This window comes from Brachypodium distachyon, chromosome 4, assembly GCF_000005505.3.
Source record: "Brachypodium distachyon strain Bd21 chromosome 4, Brachypodium_distachyon_v3.0, whole genome shotgun sequence".
In the NCBI taxonomy this organism is placed as follows: Eukaryota; Viridiplantae; Streptophyta; class Magnoliopsida; order Poales; family Poaceae; genus Brachypodium; species Brachypodium distachyon.
In genome coordinates this window covers 3,952,822-3,969,744 of record NC_016134.3, presented here as the reverse complement: position 1 = coordinate 3,969,744, position 16,923 = coordinate 3,952,822, and the positions used below count along the sequence as shown (strand labels likewise).

The 16,923-nt window shown below is 44.4% G+C and overlaps 1 protein-coding gene and 2 long non-coding RNA genes across 5 annotated transcripts; 2 read left to right on the top strand and 1 right to left on the bottom strand.

The window, feature by feature from the left end:
* Positions 1-1,810: 1,810 nt before the first annotated feature.
* LOC100825054 (transmembrane protein 205) lies at positions 1,811-5,668 on the bottom strand. The gene is made up of 3 exons (XM_003579251.4): positions 5,355-5,668; positions 5,001-5,220; positions 1,811-2,372 (listed from the first exon to the last, which is right to left on the bottom strand). The coding sequence occupies exons 1-3, from the start codon at positions 5,558-5,560 to the stop codon at positions 2,157-2,159; spliced, it is 642 nt and encodes a 213-aa protein (XP_003579299.1). The 5' UTR covers positions 5,561-5,668; the 3' UTR covers positions 1,811-2,156.
* A 2,612-nt stretch (positions 5,669-8,280) lies between these two features.
* On the top strand, positions 8,281-14,161 carry LOC106866756. Of its 3 annotated transcripts, XR_002966058.1 has the most exons (5): positions 8,281-8,751; positions 9,252-9,317; positions 9,395-9,430; positions 9,817-10,596; positions 14,101-14,130. It is a non-coding gene; the product is annotated as an uncharacterized LOC106866756 (long non-coding RNA). The 3 variants fall into 3 exon arrangements; XR_001407641.2 differs by lacking the exon at positions 9,817-10,596 and having other exon boundaries at positions 14,101-14,161; XR_001407640.2 differs by having other exon boundaries at positions 9,395-10,596.
* An 812-nt stretch (positions 14,162-14,973) lies between these two features.
* Positions 14,974-15,788, top strand: LOC106866759. The gene is made up of 4 exons (XR_001407643.2): positions 14,974-15,125; positions 15,263-15,325; positions 15,398-15,652; positions 15,748-15,788. It is a non-coding gene; the product is annotated as an uncharacterized LOC106866759 (long non-coding RNA).
* Positions 15,789-16,923: the final 1,135 nt, after the last annotated feature.

The window sequence follows — 16,923 nt, the reverse complement described above, 5'->3', positions numbered from 1 at the left end:
AAATGTTTCGACAACACGGATGACTCTGAACGACATACATCTATATACAATAGAGTTTAAATTCTCTTGCAAAAAAAAGTTTAACTCCCAATTTGATTTAGAAGTCGAGGAAAAATAAATTTTAATCTTGTTTTCAGTAGTTGCCCAACTAGATGTACTCTATAAGGGACAGACATCCATCGTACATTGCCAAAAAAATGTCAGTAAAAGCTTTGTTCTCTTCCTTTTTCTGAGCATTCTGATACCAGAAATGTCCCAAAATAATACCCCCTCCGTTCCATAATTCTTGTCGAAATATTACATGTATCTAGACATTTTTGAGGAATAGATACATCCAATTTTCAACAAATTTGAGACAAGAATTATGAAACGGAGGGAGTAGCAACTACTAGAAGTGTAAAGGAGGGGATAAAAGCAAGGGACAAAATACACAAGGCCCAATACTTTTAAATTTTAAAAGCAAAGCCTCCAGAATAACTAGAACACACCTTTTGGTTCCTTTTTCTTGGAAGTTCCAAATTGCAATTTTGTAGTACTGTTGAGAAATTTGTCACTCCAATCTGTATAAGTTCGTGCCATTAAAACTGCACGAACCGCTTGTATTGTGCCGCTGAATTGCTTTCAGTTTCTACCATTAGTAAACAAAGCAATTGTTGGCTTTAACCCAGGCATCGATCACAGGAAGAACATTGTTAGGATTTAGCTAGGATTTTCTTGGGCAAAGATACACCGTGTGCCTTTTTTTTACAGTTTCGCTATATCTAAGTTGCCTGATTTTTAGGTAGAGATAAGTTAAATCCTCAACCATTGGATATGGTGTGTGCTTTAAGATTTGGAAAGAACAATTGAAAGAGAAGAAAGAGTGGGATGTTGTCTAAATTATAATACGTCAACTCATATTTCTAATGAGGTCAATATGCCAATTGGACTACGATTTTTGGCAAACGAGAGGCTGCATACATATATCGCACATACAAATATATAACTCCAAACTTTAATTCACACATACAAATATATAATTCCAAACTTTTATTAGTTCAATAAATGCTTGGGAATTTAGGTTTGCTCAATTAAGGCGTGGCATCTGGGCAGCAGCTTCAAATACTTTCAGTTAGCTAGAAACATGAATGTAATTACAGCCTACATGCAAAATGCAGAACTATACTTCAGAACAGTTCAGGGATCCACGCTGCAAAGACATGAACATAGCCTGTTGAAGTGCTTTGGAGAAATGAATGGCATCATCATAGGCTACTGAGCACCAAACATCCAACAGATAATCAGAGTGTTCTATGAGCTGATCCAAAGCAATCCGCACGCCTGCGAAGAAGGAAAGGCATTGAACAACAACGGCATCATCAAATGTTCAGCCCACCATGTTACAGGATTCCTGAAAGAGGAGCACTGGGCCGTGGAGGAGCTCGGCTCTGCTGGAGAACTGATAACTGGGCAAGTTTTTTCCTTCTTCTAGAAAAAACCTCTTCTGTCCAATTAGAGCGATTTGATGGCGAATCTGACCGACTGGGCCCGCTGTAGGCCTGACCTGCACATACATAACAGCTCGCGGGTTTAAGACTTTATTAAGATGGGTTTATACATTATAATCTTTGTTTGATTATTTACAAAAGCATTCTACAGATCTCCACACAAAGAAGTTGACCCATGAGGGAAAAAAGGGGAAACAAAGAGATCCACAGTATTGACATTTGGCAGCAGCGTGTCAACCGCCTTCAACTCCAATCTACAATTGTTTCTAGCAGCACTGACAGTGTCATTTCGTCTTTTTCTGCCATGCGTTACTGCTCAGTTGTAGTAAGAAATGTCTTCTTTTCAAGCTCAAACGGAAGCTGAAACTATAACCATGTCATATGAAGCAACTAATAGAACTGGCTATTGCATTCTGTACTATAGACTATAGAGAGAGCACAGACCAGAGTCACAAATTTTCTATACTCCTAATAAACTGGAGACAATTACATGCGTTCTGTAGGTTTTTCAAGCACAATGATCCAACGTCGAGTGACTTTGAGTCACGATACAGTTAAATCTGTTTGCAGGCTCATAACGCAAATCCATTTTTTTTAGAATGAACTGTAGACACACTGAGATGCGGCCAGATTCAACCGAGTCATGGTGAAGACGGGTGATTGTACACTTCAAAGCTGAAGCTTGCTGGCCAGATACCAGGAGTGCATGGCCAGGCTGCCGAATGACATGATGTTGGCCAGCGATGAGAGCCCATGGATCATCCCAAACTTCTTATTCATCGCAGCGAGGGCAGGGTTGCTTTTTGCAGTCTTCACGTTCTTTGACCATCCAACTTCATCACCAATGCTAAGTTCTCTCTCGATCTTGTGCCTCTTCTTCATCATCTGCAATGAGCATGCACAGAAGCAGTTTAAGCAGCCACATTCCAGAAAATGCAAGGGAACTGGGAAGAACAGGTGCCTTCTATTTTACCCAAGTATAGTTTCCATTTAGCATGGTTCACACAATAAAATAAATTATTGACACATTATACACACTGATATTCAATTAAAAAAGCACCAGTAGTTGCTGCTTCAAACATAATTATCGCTATGTTGACAAAGCTACACAGGCCAGGAAACCGCATAACAATGCCGATGCACTTATGAGATCCATCAATTAACTGGATTTTGGTTTGACCAAACAGTAATTGGTAGAAATAACTGCTTTATGTTCTCATTACCAACAAACTAGAACTCACACTATGCATTGTGTCAGACATTGTCCAATTCATTCTCCACCAACTAATGCTTAATTGGATTATAGTTTCAGTTTCAAGTATTATTCTTTGTGCTGCTAAAAAATATACAGTTTTCAACAAGTATAATAACAATACAACTGGGTTGAACTATATAATGTTGTTTGCGAAGTATTGACACACTAAACTTGGATTTTACTTCAGGCAATGAGATATTGCAGCCATTTGGCTCGAACCCTCAAAAGTCCATAATACAATATCAGAGCACTAGTAATAATACCACTTGATGAACAAAGCTATTTGAGCACAATGTTAGACAAATCATTTAAAGAACAGCTCTATATCATGCAAACGAGCACCTAACATTCAATGCATATTTGCATGAAAAGATAAGCTTTAGAAATTAGTATCATATTATAGAAAGCATAATTGCCTGAAAAATTGGGCTTAAGACTAGGAATATATCAGCAATGCATGAAAAATTGGTTTGATGCCATGCACGTATTTGGTTCAAGATGTAAAGCAAACAAAACAAGTAAAAGCAATAAAGTGATGGCTGTTTTGTTTGCTAGTCATTATCAGATACACCAAACTACAGAAAAATAGTAACAAACTATTGTCATACAGTAAGTATAGTTCCCAGGATTCAACACCAGTAGGAAGTCTTCCCTCAGGCATATCACCCCAGTAACAGTGACATGTAACCATTATCATATTTGGGTGTTGTAGTTAAAACCATTGAATTCAAGACTGCATGGACAATCACACAGGCACCGTGTGACTGAAACTGCATCTAAACCAGGCAGGTGCACAGTCCCACCGTACAACACCTGGATAGATATCATAGCACAGCCGTCCACTTTTAACACCCATCTAGCTACCGGGCAAACAGAAACTGATAGAAGTAATTGGTTTATGGAGTGTCTTGACTACCTGTTACCTCCCCCTGGTTTATGATTTTATTTTCCAAGAAACTGAAATCAGCCGATGCATTGTGTACTGTTGTCAATCTAGTTCTCCACAATTGATGCTTAACTAGGATTCTAATTGAAATTGAAAAGTAAATGATATGTTTTGGTGATAAAGACATCCTTTCAATCAGAATATAATAAACAGCGACACAGTTACTTGTTACTTCTTTAGTTTTCACATCCTATACATAGCTACGGGCTGATAATACAGTACCAAAACTGCACCCTGAACATACCAATGAATCAATCTCTTAATGCTGTACTTGTTTATCATAATAATGACCACCAGACATTAAACAAGGTATATTTGCATTGACTTTAGGATTTAGTAATCAGCAGCATGCTATGTGTGGATTGTACAAATGTTGGCTTTAGATTGTCACAATTAGCACCCAATTCCATCTCATGTTTAGTCGAAGAAGCAATGAACACACACAAAAGCAATAAAAGACAGCTGTTTTGTTCATTAGTCATTACGTAATATGCTTGCCCACAGAATCAAGACTGCCGACCCAAAATAAATGTTTGTAATATAGCAGCACAAAACTTCACTCTTTCAAGACTAGAGTCACTCGAAAAGGAAAAAGGCTATCGCCCAAACTTATCACCTACCCATGAGTAGATCACTAGTATCATTACTCACGTAAAGATGCCAATCGGAGGCGGTGATATGCTTGCCATATGCTCTCCCTTCTTTGCATGTGGGACCATTTCAAAATGTGAGTAAAACAAAACCTATATGCCCCTGCGGACAGATAACCCAATAACTGTGATCCCATCCATCGGCTTCAAATTCAAGAACCCCAATCTGGTCAAGGTGTTGCTCCCCACAAACTACTGCCTACGGTGCCCTAGAGAAGCTCAGTCAATGGCTGAGACGAAGACAGGAGCATGACAACAGCAGTTTGGCGATTGACATGTTAGGGCAATATGATATGTTGATCCCTAGCAACAGAACTTCGCAAGTTGGGCAAGGAAAAATCAATCAACAGAAAAAAAAAAGGAACCAAGCACGCTAATTATTGCTGGTTCGCTTGACTACATGCTGTTGTAGAACTTGTAGTCAACCGAATTATACAGCAGCGTCGACTTCTGAGTGTGTTCGCTCACTAATTGCACACACTATGCAATTGCAAATTACTTGTTCCACATTCCTACGAACTGCAGTGTGGAGACAGCGGTGAGGCGTGATCTAGAATTGGTTGGTAGCATAACCAATACACTAGTACTGTATACTAGGTTACATCTTGAGAATTGAATACAAGCGATCTCCTAGCCTCCTAAGGAGAAGGAAGGGCGCTCACCTCGATGGTCATGGGGGTGAAGACCAGCAGATTGGAGAGGTCGAAGCCGAGCGCGGAGATGAGGAACCCGAGCTGGTAGCGCTCGACGGTGGACGCGGCCTTCCACGGGTGGAGGTAGGCGAAGGCGGCGACAGAGATGGCAGCGCAGGCGGAGATGAGCGTGAAGTAGGCCGGGAACATCTTCCCCTGCAGGTTCCCAAACTGGTGCCTCGGCAGATTCCTACGAAGATTCAGCCAATAAATCGATTAGTTCAGGAGAATTCCTTCAAAGCTTCTTGAATTGGGGGAAATCGGCTAATCGAGAAAAGGGGAGAGGGGAAAGGTGGGGTTTTGGGAGGGGAAGCAGTGGATTACTTGAACATGATGATGCCGCCGATGAAGGTGGCCCAGAGCGCGGCGCCCCAGGAGGTGGCGAAGCAGAGGAGGTGGGCGACCTTGGCGGCCGTGACGGCGGCGCCGGCGCCGGAGCCGGAGCGGGCGCCGAGGAGGCCGTCGGGGGCGTAGAGGACGCCCGCCGCGAAGAAGCACACCGCCGCCAGGAACCGCGTCGCCCACGCCATCGCTGCCCTCGCCGATCGCTGCAGAGAGAAGAAGCACGGCAAAGAGGGCTCTGGAGAGTAGAGGCGTCCTTGGCGTGACCGTGCGAGAGGGGAAAGAAGGGAGAGAGTAGTAGCTGCCAATGCCCAATTGGGAATTTGGGATCGGGAGAAAAAAAAAATACTTGGAGTACCATCCATTCCAGAAGCTCCAAGGCCAAGGCCGTACTGGAGTAATATTTTTTTAATCTTATTTACAAAATATTCGAATTATCAGATCACAAGAAAACTATTAATCTACCTCTGGTATCCAAAAGAATCATCAGAATTATATAACATAATTAAAACACATATGATACTGCATGATGATGGGTAGAAATATTTATTAATTGTAAGTATTTATAAATCTACCTCTTGTAACTGGTAAGAACTATTGCAATAAGATCAAACAAATCGTTAAATTTGCAAGATTAAGAGGGGAATTAACATGCATTTAAGTCTGAATTTGTTGGGCTGGAGACTGGAGTTGGACGAGGCTGAGATTGTTTGGCTCGTGCCTTTTATATTCCTCTAATATTATGAAATGCATGGTTAAAGTTAAATTTGTTTGATTTGCCATGGGAGTTAGCGTCCAACTAAGCTTGAATGCAAACTAAATTTATAAGCCATTGGATTAGACTTGGATGGATTGTTGAAATTGTGCAGATCCTGCAAAAAAATTCTTTTAAGTTTTTTGGTGTAGTTAATAAATTCACAAACACGGTTACATTTGGAATATTAAGGTGGGTGCAAACAAAGGCTGAATTTGCATGGGTCCAACTAAATTTGTATGCCATTTGATTAGATTTGGATGGAAGCATAAAGGTGTTTGGAGCCCTCAAACTAGTTCCTTTTATACGTATTACATAATACATGCACAATTACTGTTAAATTTGCAAGATTTAAGAGGACAGTCGGTAGTGCCATTAGGGCTGAATTTGCAAATGTCAAACTAAAATTGTGAGCCATTGGATTTGGACTCTAGTGGACAGTTGAGATTAACTCTGACGATGACGGTGGTGGTTGGCACAGCTAGACCTGAGGACGAAGATAGCATGTTAGATCTGGCGGGGATGGCTGTGTTTGCTCGCACCACAGGTAATGGTTAGATGGAGGTAGGAGAAGGTGATAATGCCAACATGGCCATTTCGTGTTTTCCTTTTCAAAATTCACTATTTTTAAAAAATGACGTTGTAATTTGGAATTTACCCATTTTTCACTTAAGTTTTGGAAGCTGCGTGAGAATTTCATCAATATTATAAAAGTGTGCTTACAATTTAGAGTATGTTAGAACTCGGTGCTAGGAGTATTTTTTAAAACATTCACCAAAAGTTAACGGAAGTCCCCACACAACAAATTTAAAACTTGATGCTATTTTTTCTGAAACTTGATTTTAGCTATGGTACTAGCCAGGAGAGAAAGTGCTCGTTGCTACCATCCCTTTATATGGTGCTTGGTTGTGTCCATGCTAGTTAGCAATACACATGATTAAATTTCTGGTTGGGTAAAGAATTATGTTAGAGAAAATACAATGTTTGAGAGAATACAATGGTAAACATGCTTACGAAGTACTGCACTGAGGTGTGTGGAAACAATCTTCGCCGTGCACAGTGCACCCTACCGCCGGTATATATGCCGGTAGGCCGGGGAGAGAGGCATTATCGCTATGGATGGTAACGGGTACGAAACCGCCGCATAGTGACCGCTCAAACCCGTCCCCACGACCCTGATTGCGGCCCCGTCCCCAAACCTGTCGCCGCCAACGGTTTCATTTTTATCCCGTCCCCGTCCCCATCGGGTTTTCAGCCCCGTCGGAGAACCTGAACCCGGGAGAATACACAACACATTCATGAAAAAACAGTAGAATGACAAGACAAAAATGTTCCGTTTTAACAACACAATGATAGTAAAACAGTATAATGATGACGCGGCACGGAGGGAGCGACCGAGCGAGAGCGAGTAGGCGCGGAGAGAGTGGGTGGCTCGGGATGTTGATAGTATGTGAGCTAGGATTTGGGGAAATGAATTAGGATTATTTGAAGTACGTTATATACATAAGGTTTCCTCTAGGATGGGCTGAACTGACCGGGCCATGTATATGCGCTATATTTCGTGAAACAAATTGGGTACCGGGTTCGAGAAGTGTTGGACCGTGAAACAGCTCGTTTTCACTTTTTGACCCACAGACAAACTCGCGGAAATTAGATTTGATCCAAACCAGTTCTCCAATCGGATAAAATCCCGCGGGGATACCGGTTCCGGGCTGTTGCCATCTTGAATCATCGCTGAAGAAGACCTGATGCTGCCGTACCCAAAAAAAATAAAACTGATGCTGCCATTGCATCGATGCATGGATGCACATTCACCAGCTCGGCAGCTTTCAAGGCTTACCCATCGATGTTTTCCTGGCTCCCACGCTACAGTAGTCATCAAGGCGCACAGTACTCCCACGCTAGCTGCATCGATGAGACGCTTCAGCCGCATGCAGGCGATGAGTGAATGACTGCCAAAGCTGGTTTCGACGCAACAGCACACGGCACGGGGCCAGCTGGTTGAGTGCACCCGGTAGCCGGCCGAAACAATAATGAAACATGGCTTGTTTTGAAACCTGCCTGACACTGTGACGCCTCTCGTGTTTTCTTGGTCGATCCTTTATGAAGCATGTGACCTGCAAAGGGTGCCCGGTACTACAGGCCCTGCCCGGCGCTAGCCTTGCCGGATCAGAAGAGATTTGACCCTGCATGCTAGTCTTAGTATCAGTGCTTCGATGAATGCTCCCCGTCGTGGCTTTCCCCGACTGCCCGAGCCCCCTCACTCACGCAAGAGTTTTCAACTTGCCAAGGACGAATATGATGCACACTTTACTGTGTACTGTAGTGAGTACGTAGTGACACTCTGACACACCTCCGGCTCCGGGCGGCTCCTGGCGATTGATAAAAGGGGCGCCTCTCCTCTCTGCTGTTTTCACAGTCAAAAGCCCCCAACTTAATCGAGCCTCATCATTATTCTATCCACCGGCACCACGGTCGCCGTTGCCGGTCGTCAGCAGCAGGAGCGCGCGGAGCTGAGCTGCTCCCTGCGGTGCCGAGGAGCACGAGGAGGAGCTGCTGATCGATTCAGGAAACTTTCAGACGCGACCTCGCTCAGATCCACACCGTATTATACTAGTACTGTAAGTAAGTAACCACTCTAGCTTTCCTCTCCTTGCTACCACATGGATCTGGCCGCGTTAGCACTGCCACCGTCTGCATTGTACTGCCAATCTGGTCTGCTACAAGATTTTAGTCCACTTTGTAGAACTAATGTGTTTTTACTTACAAGATTCTAGTCTGCACTGTACAGGCCACGACTGGTGTTGCTAACTAAGTTTTTTTAGTTTACTTGTGGTTTGGCGGCCAAATGATCTAGCAGAAGGGGTTTGCTGCAAAGAAAACTGGCCTAGTCTGATTATCGGTTCCAAGAAAGATGCATGTCTGATTAATCTAGTTGAAGAATCTCTGCGGAATTTTGAAATAGCTTGAAAAGTTGGGAATTTTTTTGACCCCTTGTTCTTTATTTTTCATCTTCTCTGGGAGGACACGGTCACTTGTTCTCACTTCCTTATCTCGGTTGTTAGGTTCACATAGTTTCAAGCTTCTTTGAATCTGGTCTGATTTGGTAGTCCATGCACTTGCAGTTGCGGCAGAGCTAGTGCCAGATCTGCTACAATGAAGAAAAAGAAACCTCCAGACCCCGAGTGCGAGTAAGATCTTTCTAGAAAACTGAGCAAGATAACTCATTTGCCAAATATTGACTTTGTATCTCTATATTTGTTAACAGGTCCATATATTCGGAATGGACGGAATAGGAAATCGGGTCAGTATTTCTCTTAAGACTTTTTTCTTTGTATAGTATTTTTTCACTCAATGCGATATACACGTACGCACTCAGCTCTACGTACGGCTACCACACGGAGGGACGAGTGGACGATGATACGCCTATATATACGTCCTCATTTGTGCGTACGTAGATCAGCCAATAGGTAACACAACACTACGAGACGAGCCCTCACTCATTTGTGCGTATAGCGGCCATACAATAGTAAGTTCTGCAAGATGGCGGCGCCAGTTTTGGTTGGTCGTGGAGCCCACGGAATACCAAAAGTGAACGATATACTTATATATCTTTTATGTCTTTGAGTGACAAGAAAAAATATTCCATCTTCTTGGAAATCTAACCCTCCATACTGTTTTTGTTTGAAGCGTTCACGCCTCGGTAGGCCCTACATGCAGCGGCTAACGGACAACCAGTACTACGCCATCATGGCCAATCATCACCGCTACCAGATTTTGCATTCTCCATACTTAGATGTATGCTAATTTTTTTAAATAATACGATTTTTTTAATTATTTTTAAAAATAATAGGTGTTTTTAAAAAAATTCAAAAATCATATGGCCTCGGCCTGGCCCAGGCCGAATGGACCCAATCGGTCTGGCCCAAGCCGATTAGGCCCAGTTGGCATCGGCCAGGCCGACTGTAGGCCGGTTGCTCAGCGCGCGGGGCCCCCACGAGGCGCTCGGCTTGGTCCAGACCGACTGAGCCCAGTCGGCCTCGCCTTGGCCGACAGGCCAGTCGGCCTAGCCGTGGCCGAAAGACACCTGGTGGGCCGCCGGCGGAATCTTCTCTTTTTTTTTCCCTTTCCCTTCCTCCCTTCCCATCCCGTGCGCGAGCCCAGCCAGACGCCCCCGAGCCCCTTCTTCTTCCTGCTCGTGTTCTTCTCTGTTCTTCCTTTTCTCCTCAAATGCCCCCATTTTCTAGCCCAAATTACTGCATCTTGATCCCATTTAACCCACAAAATCGCATCCACTACCTAGTTGGCACCCAAAGACATCTCGATCTACTGTTTTCATAGGCCATGTAGAGTTAATTTTGTGGTGCAAACTTGGAGCAATGGTGGTGGTTTGGAGGAGTTTGGAGGTGGTGGTGGTGCTCATCCGGTGACTGTGAGGCTGCTCGAGGTTGAGGTTCACACGCTTCAAGGGTAAATCCTAATCTCTCACGTATTTATCCTATAATATATATGTTTATGAGGATACGTGTGTATGTATATATAGAAGTATGTTTTAGCGTTTGGTGGTGCTCATTATTTTGGACAACGGTTAATGTCGTACTGCTTACTATTTGATGCGTCTAAATATTATGGCCGGTAGTAATATGTTTTGATAGACTAGATTTTTTTTATGCCGTACTGTTTAGTATTTGACGCGTATTAATATTTTAAATCTGCCGTACTGCTTAGTATTTGACGTGTCTAAATAGTATGGCCGGTAGTAATATGTTTTGATGGGCTAGATTTTATTTATGCCGTACTGTTTAGTTTTTCACGCTAATATGCCGTATTATTTAGTATTTGTCGCGTATTAATATTTTTAATATGTTGTACTGCTTACTATTTGACGGTCTTAATATCTTTTATATGCCGTACTGCTTAGTATTTGACGCGTCTAAACATTTTTATAGGCATCAGAGATGTCCGGTGTAGTGAAGTTTGTTTTTTACTACGGTTCCGGTATTGTCTTAACAACTGAGCACGGAGTTGATCTGACTCAGTTTAAGTATGTGGAGTTGGATCTAACGGCCCCTCAAACATGGACGTTTAGTCAGTTGCAGGAATGGTTGGTAGGATGTTTAGCGCTCAATCCTGAAACATACACCGTCCGTGTGCAAGCATTGTGGACCAAGTCAAGTTCAAATATTTTCTGGGTTTTGAGGCCGATAGACCGAACATCAAAGTGGGTGCGCTGGTTAGAAAGTTGCGAGGAAAGGGGAACTACACATGTCGCCTTAATCCAGGTTGTCGCTCATGAGACCAATCCAGCTGAAGGCGAGGGTGAATCAAGTTATGACTTGTCCAATGCAAACTCTGTGTCGAATGCTGGAGGTGGTGGTTATGAATCAGGCCAAAGCTCCGGGGCAGTAGGAGAGGATGAGTTCACTGGCGAGGCAGATGCGGACAAAGAAGATGGTCACTTGCAGAACCAGATGGAGGAAGAAGATACAGATGGTCACAGTTCTTATGACGATGAGTCTCATGAGTCGGACGAAGAGGAGGTGCCGATTCCTGCATCATGGAATCAGCACTTCTCTTCAGCTATGACTGTGAATGATGGGCACGACTCTGCATGGCAATATCATCAGAACAACATTGCGATAATTGCTTGGGCCATGTCCACGCGAAGGGTTTTCAAAACAACAGTCTCTTCACAAAAATATCTGACAATGGAGTGCGAACAAATAGATTGTCCCGGGAGGGTACATGGCCATGTTCCTAAGTATGACACAGATTGGGTTGTGAGTGACTTGGTGTTGCACACATGTGTCATTCCTAGTATCCCTCAAGACCATCATAACCTCTCGTCGACGCTTCTTGCTCGGTTGCTTTACACGGAGATAGTGGAGAGCAAAGTAATGAAAGTGAAGGGCATCATGCATAAGGTCAGGGTAAGGTTTAAGTACAACATTTCGTATGGCAAGACTTGGAGGGCTAAGCAGAGGGCTCTCGAGGAAAGATTTGGTTCGTTTTTCGACTCGTACGACTTTATTGTCCGCCTCCTCCATACATTGCAAGCCCGTAATTCAGGCACCTATGTCGACATCCAACACTTCCTGCACCCAGAGTATCCAACTGTGAGGGTGCTGCAACGACTGTTCTTCACTTTCGGTGTATACGTCCAAGCTTTCCATCATTGTCGACCGGTGATATGCGTAGATGGCACTTTTCTCACTGGCAAATACAAGGGGCAGATCTTCACCGCCATTGGTCAAGACGGCAACAATCAAATCGTTCCGCTCGCATTTGCTTTCGTGGAGGGTGAGAACACTGAAAGTTGGTTATGGTTTTTCAGGTAGCTCAAGAGAGCAGTTGTGCATGATAAGCCGAATGTGTGCATCCTTCATGACAGACATGCAAGCATACTCAGTGCGATAAGGACACTGACAAACCCTGGGCCTGATGAACAGACTCCATGGGAGGACATGCAGAGTCGTTGGTGCATGCGGCATTTGGGGGCCAACTTCTTCTCGCAGTTCAGGAACAAGTCACTTATGGATCTATTTGAAGAAACTCTGCAAACAGAACCAACAATGTTAGTACACTAGAATACGTGGTTATCTTGATGAGTTCACGAAGAAACATGTTAGGGAGAGGACAGCGGCACGAAACGCAGCAGTAGCAGCACATGTAGCATCAGTGGCTGCACAGACATCAATTGGAATAGGACCATCTGAGGAAGAACCTGTTGGGCTTTGTGACTTGCCAGGGTTTGACCCACCCGGCACTAGGAGAAGGGTTGGGAGGCAGATAAAAAACTTTCAGCAGTGGATAGAGCACGAGCCTCTGGAGCGGTGGTCTTTGTTGCACGACACACATTGCGCTAGGTACGGCGTCATGACTACTAACCTGGCAGAAACATACAACTTTGTCCTAAGGGGAAATATGGATTTACCACTTACAGCCATCGTCGAGGGTATTTTTCATGGCACGGTGAAGTATTTCAGAGATAGACACCAGAGAGCTGAAATGCATATCATGAACAACCCAAATACACCGTACTGTGAAAAGATTATGAAGTACATGGATGAGAAGATGGAAAAAGTTAGGTTTCATACTGTCGTCACCATCGGTAATCAAGAACACAGGTTTGAGGTGCGCTTGCCAACTGACAAGTTCGGCGTTGGAAATGAATTGAGGACATAGGAGGTGAAGATTGGAAATGAAGCGTGGCCAACGTGTGAGTGCACATGCAACAAACCAAAGCTGATTCACCTTCCTTGCTCACATGTACTTGCTGCTTGCGGGCAGCTAGGGATGGACGCAATCTCATTTGTGTCTCCCTATTACCTGAAATAGTCTATGCTTAGCACATGGACGGGTGAGATGCTAGGGTTTCGTGCAATGGGCAATTTCAACAAGGTAACCCTTGGTGAAAAGCGGTACATCCTTGACCCCGGGCTACTGCGGATAGGCACAAGCAGACGCCCGTCCAGGTGCATCCGAAATGATATGGATGAATCTGAAGCCGGAGGACCGTCACGGCAATGTTTTTTATGCAACCATTTTGGCCATAGGGACACTTATTGTCCAACTTTCGGTACTGGCGGAGCTACTGCCCGTGGAAGAGGGAGACGGGGACGACGAGGGAGAGGAAGAAACTAGACTATGGCCTTAATATGTACTCTATGTGAAACTATGTGTTAATTTGTACTCTGTGTGGAACTATGCTACAATTTGTACTCTATGTGAAACTATGTTTTAATTTGTACTATATGTGAAACTATGTGTTAATTTGTACTCTATGTGGAACTAAGTTTTATTTTGTACTCTGTGAAACTATGTGTTAATTTGTGCCCTATGTTTTAATTTGTACTCTGTGTGAAACTATGTGTTAATTGGTACGCTTTGTTCAACTATGTTTTAATATCTACTCTCAATTTAACTATGCTTAACTTTGTATTGTATGTCTAACTATGTTTATAAATGTTGCAGGTACAAAATGGAGAGAGTATCATTGCTATCTCCGAAGATTGAGAGTAAGCATCGGGCTGCTCGATTGGTGGCGCATCCTGAGAGTGTCGAGCCCCTTGTCACGCGCACTCCTAAGGAAAATTGGATGATACACCCTGCTTGGATTCAGCGGTATTTATTCATTCATCCCTTGCATGTCCATTTTATTTATTCATCCATTGCATGTTCATTTTATTTATTCATCCCTTGCATGTCCATTTTATTTATGCAGTTTGAAGCGGGCTGGCCTTTTACCTTTCGCACGACTTGTTGAGCCAACTCGTGTGGAAATGGTAGAGGGCGAGCGTCGAGGCTTCAACTCTACACGGCTACAAATTGACCACTCGCTGCTGAGCTGCTTAGTGGATAGATGGAGGCCCGAAACACACACGTTTCACTTTCGCTGGGGAGAGATGGCTCCTACTCTTCAGGATGTGTCGATGCTGCTGGGACTACCATTGGTGGGTGTGATCCCATAGGACCGTTGCAGGCACCAGCTGATCGGCAGGAGGGTATGACACTACGTTTTCAAGATATGTGTTAATTTGTGTCCTATGTTTTAATTTCTACTATATGTGAAACTATGTGTTAATTTGTGCCCTACGTTTTCAAGGTATTCTTGCTGGAGCTGGGCCACTCACCTCGGAGGCTCATGGATCTAAGCTAGATTGGTTGCTCAATTACCAGGTTAGATCGATGTGTTTTAAGTTAATATATCTAAGAGCATACCTCATATACTTGCATGGGTTTACTAACACTTGGTTTTTGTTGCATGCAGATTCAGAAGTTTGGGTATCCAGAGACCCAAATGACTGAGCCTCAGATCACTCGGAGCCTTGAGGCATATATAACGTGGCTTCTCGGGAAGGTGATGTTCACCGAGAACGACGTCACCACCATTAGCGCACGCTACATCCCTATTGCAGTGGAGATCGCGAATGCAACTTGTGGTGACGACATCACACAGAGGAGTTGGGGTTCGGCTGTCTTAGCGGCTACGTATCGAGGTATGTGCAACGCTTGCCAGCTTGCGTCGCCCAAGTCAGCCCTGTTTGGATGTCCTTTATTGTTGCAGCTCTGGTCGTGGGAGAGGTTTTCTATCGGCCGACCAGACGTTACGGGTGATCACTCTAACCCTGAGCAGGAGTTGTTTGACTTAGAACACATCGACCTGATTACTTTCGTGACAATTTGGACACGTAACAAGGTATGTCGAATGTGAAATTTATACATTAGTTTACATAAACCATGAATGAAGCTAACTTCTTATTTTTTACAGAGACGTTTTGCACATAATCAGGTCAGGAATTGCTACCCATCATTCAACGAGCAGTTCGACGTGTTGCACTCTGAGGCGATTGTCTGGGAGCCGTACACACAGGACGCCATCGATGATAGATACCCTGGAGGGATGTCCATGGTCTGCATGAGAGATTACGCTTACTGGATGACAAAATCAAAGATCATCTTCGACGTCAGCGTGGAGGAGACGGCCCAGCAGAGGGTCATGAGGCAGTTTGGGGCACGCCAGTTGGTCGTTCCTCCACCGACATGTGTAGTTCTACAATTTATGATTGTCGTCCAGAATTGTCCATAATTTAATTGTTCAACTTTCTATTGCGATCTCAGGTTTACCAGGAAGGGAAGTACCAGGACCCAGACTCAGTGGCTGCAGAGGGTTCAGTCGTACGTCTACTACCACGGGAGCCGCACCAGTCCTGGCTTAGACGAATGGAGGAGAAGCTACGCTCTGTTTACGCGGCAATCACGTGCACCCGCACTTCGGACGTCGTTCACCACCAGGCATTCGTATGGCCCCCCTCGTCCCTCCACGCACCAGCAACGGCCACGTCAGCAAGAAGCACCGCACCTCCGACACCACCCGCGTCCACGTCTACCAGAGCAGTCGACGCCCAGGCCACCATCTCCTGAGCAGGCCGGAGGTTCGTCGTGGCACCAGCCGCAGTTTTCTTTCGACTATTGGCACCAGCAGCAGCCCTCTTTTGAGGCTGGAGGTTCGGCGTGGCAGCAGCAGCCCCCCTCTTTTCAAGCTGGAGGTTCGGCGTGGCAGCACCAGCAGAGTTCCATGATGAACTTTGAGTTTCGTCCACAGACCCAGCCACAGGGTATGTATATTTCTATCTATTGTGTTCATTACCATGACTGCTACACAATTCTAATGCTAAGTACTTTCCCACATGCAGGAGCCTACGGGCATCAGTCGTCGTTGTCCGAACCCTCGTGGGTAGTGAGCAGGATCACGCTCAAGGAGAGGACTATTCTGTCCAACACAGCTGGATGTTCAATACTCCGCCACCAGACCCCACACAGGAGGATACACAGTATCGTGATGATGGGTCCGTGATTCCTCCGCGCAACGTTGTGCCACCTCATAGGTATGGCTGGACCACGCCACAGGCACCCCCAGAACGCCGTCCCAGACGCCGTGCCTGATATTTGCATGTAGGGCCTATGTATGAGACATATTTCTATTATGTATGAGAGAGACATGTTACTACTTTTCGCATTCTTATTCAAGTTACATTTGCAAATAAAAAATGTCGGGACTGAAATACATATGCAACAGAAAGACTAAAATTAAAACCAACAACTTAAAGTAAGATAACCTAACTCTAGCCCTACGAAGATGAAGTGCTCTTGCCCTTAGACGATGATGTGCTCTTTCCCTTCGACGGTGCAGTACTCTTTCCCTTGGACGATGAAGAACTCTTACCCGTTTTGCTTGGCATGAAGATATCTTCATCGGACAATGATGTACTCTTCCCCTTGGATGATGATGTGCTC

Bases quoted from the DNA above. Each gene is read 5' to 3' on its own strand.
- LOC100825054 (XM_003579251.4), bottom strand. From the start codon at position 5,560: ATGGCGTGGGCGACGCGGTTCCTGGCGGCGGTGTGCTTCTTCGCGGCG. The intron at 5,221-5,354 runs GTAATCCACTGC...GAATCTTCGTAG, and splicing joins GGCGGCATCATCATGTTCAA to GAATCTGCCGAGGCACCAGT. The intron at 2,373-5,000 runs GTGAGCGCCCTT...TGCTCATTGCAG, and splicing joins TCACCCCCATGACCATCGAG to ATGATGAAGAAGAGGCACAA.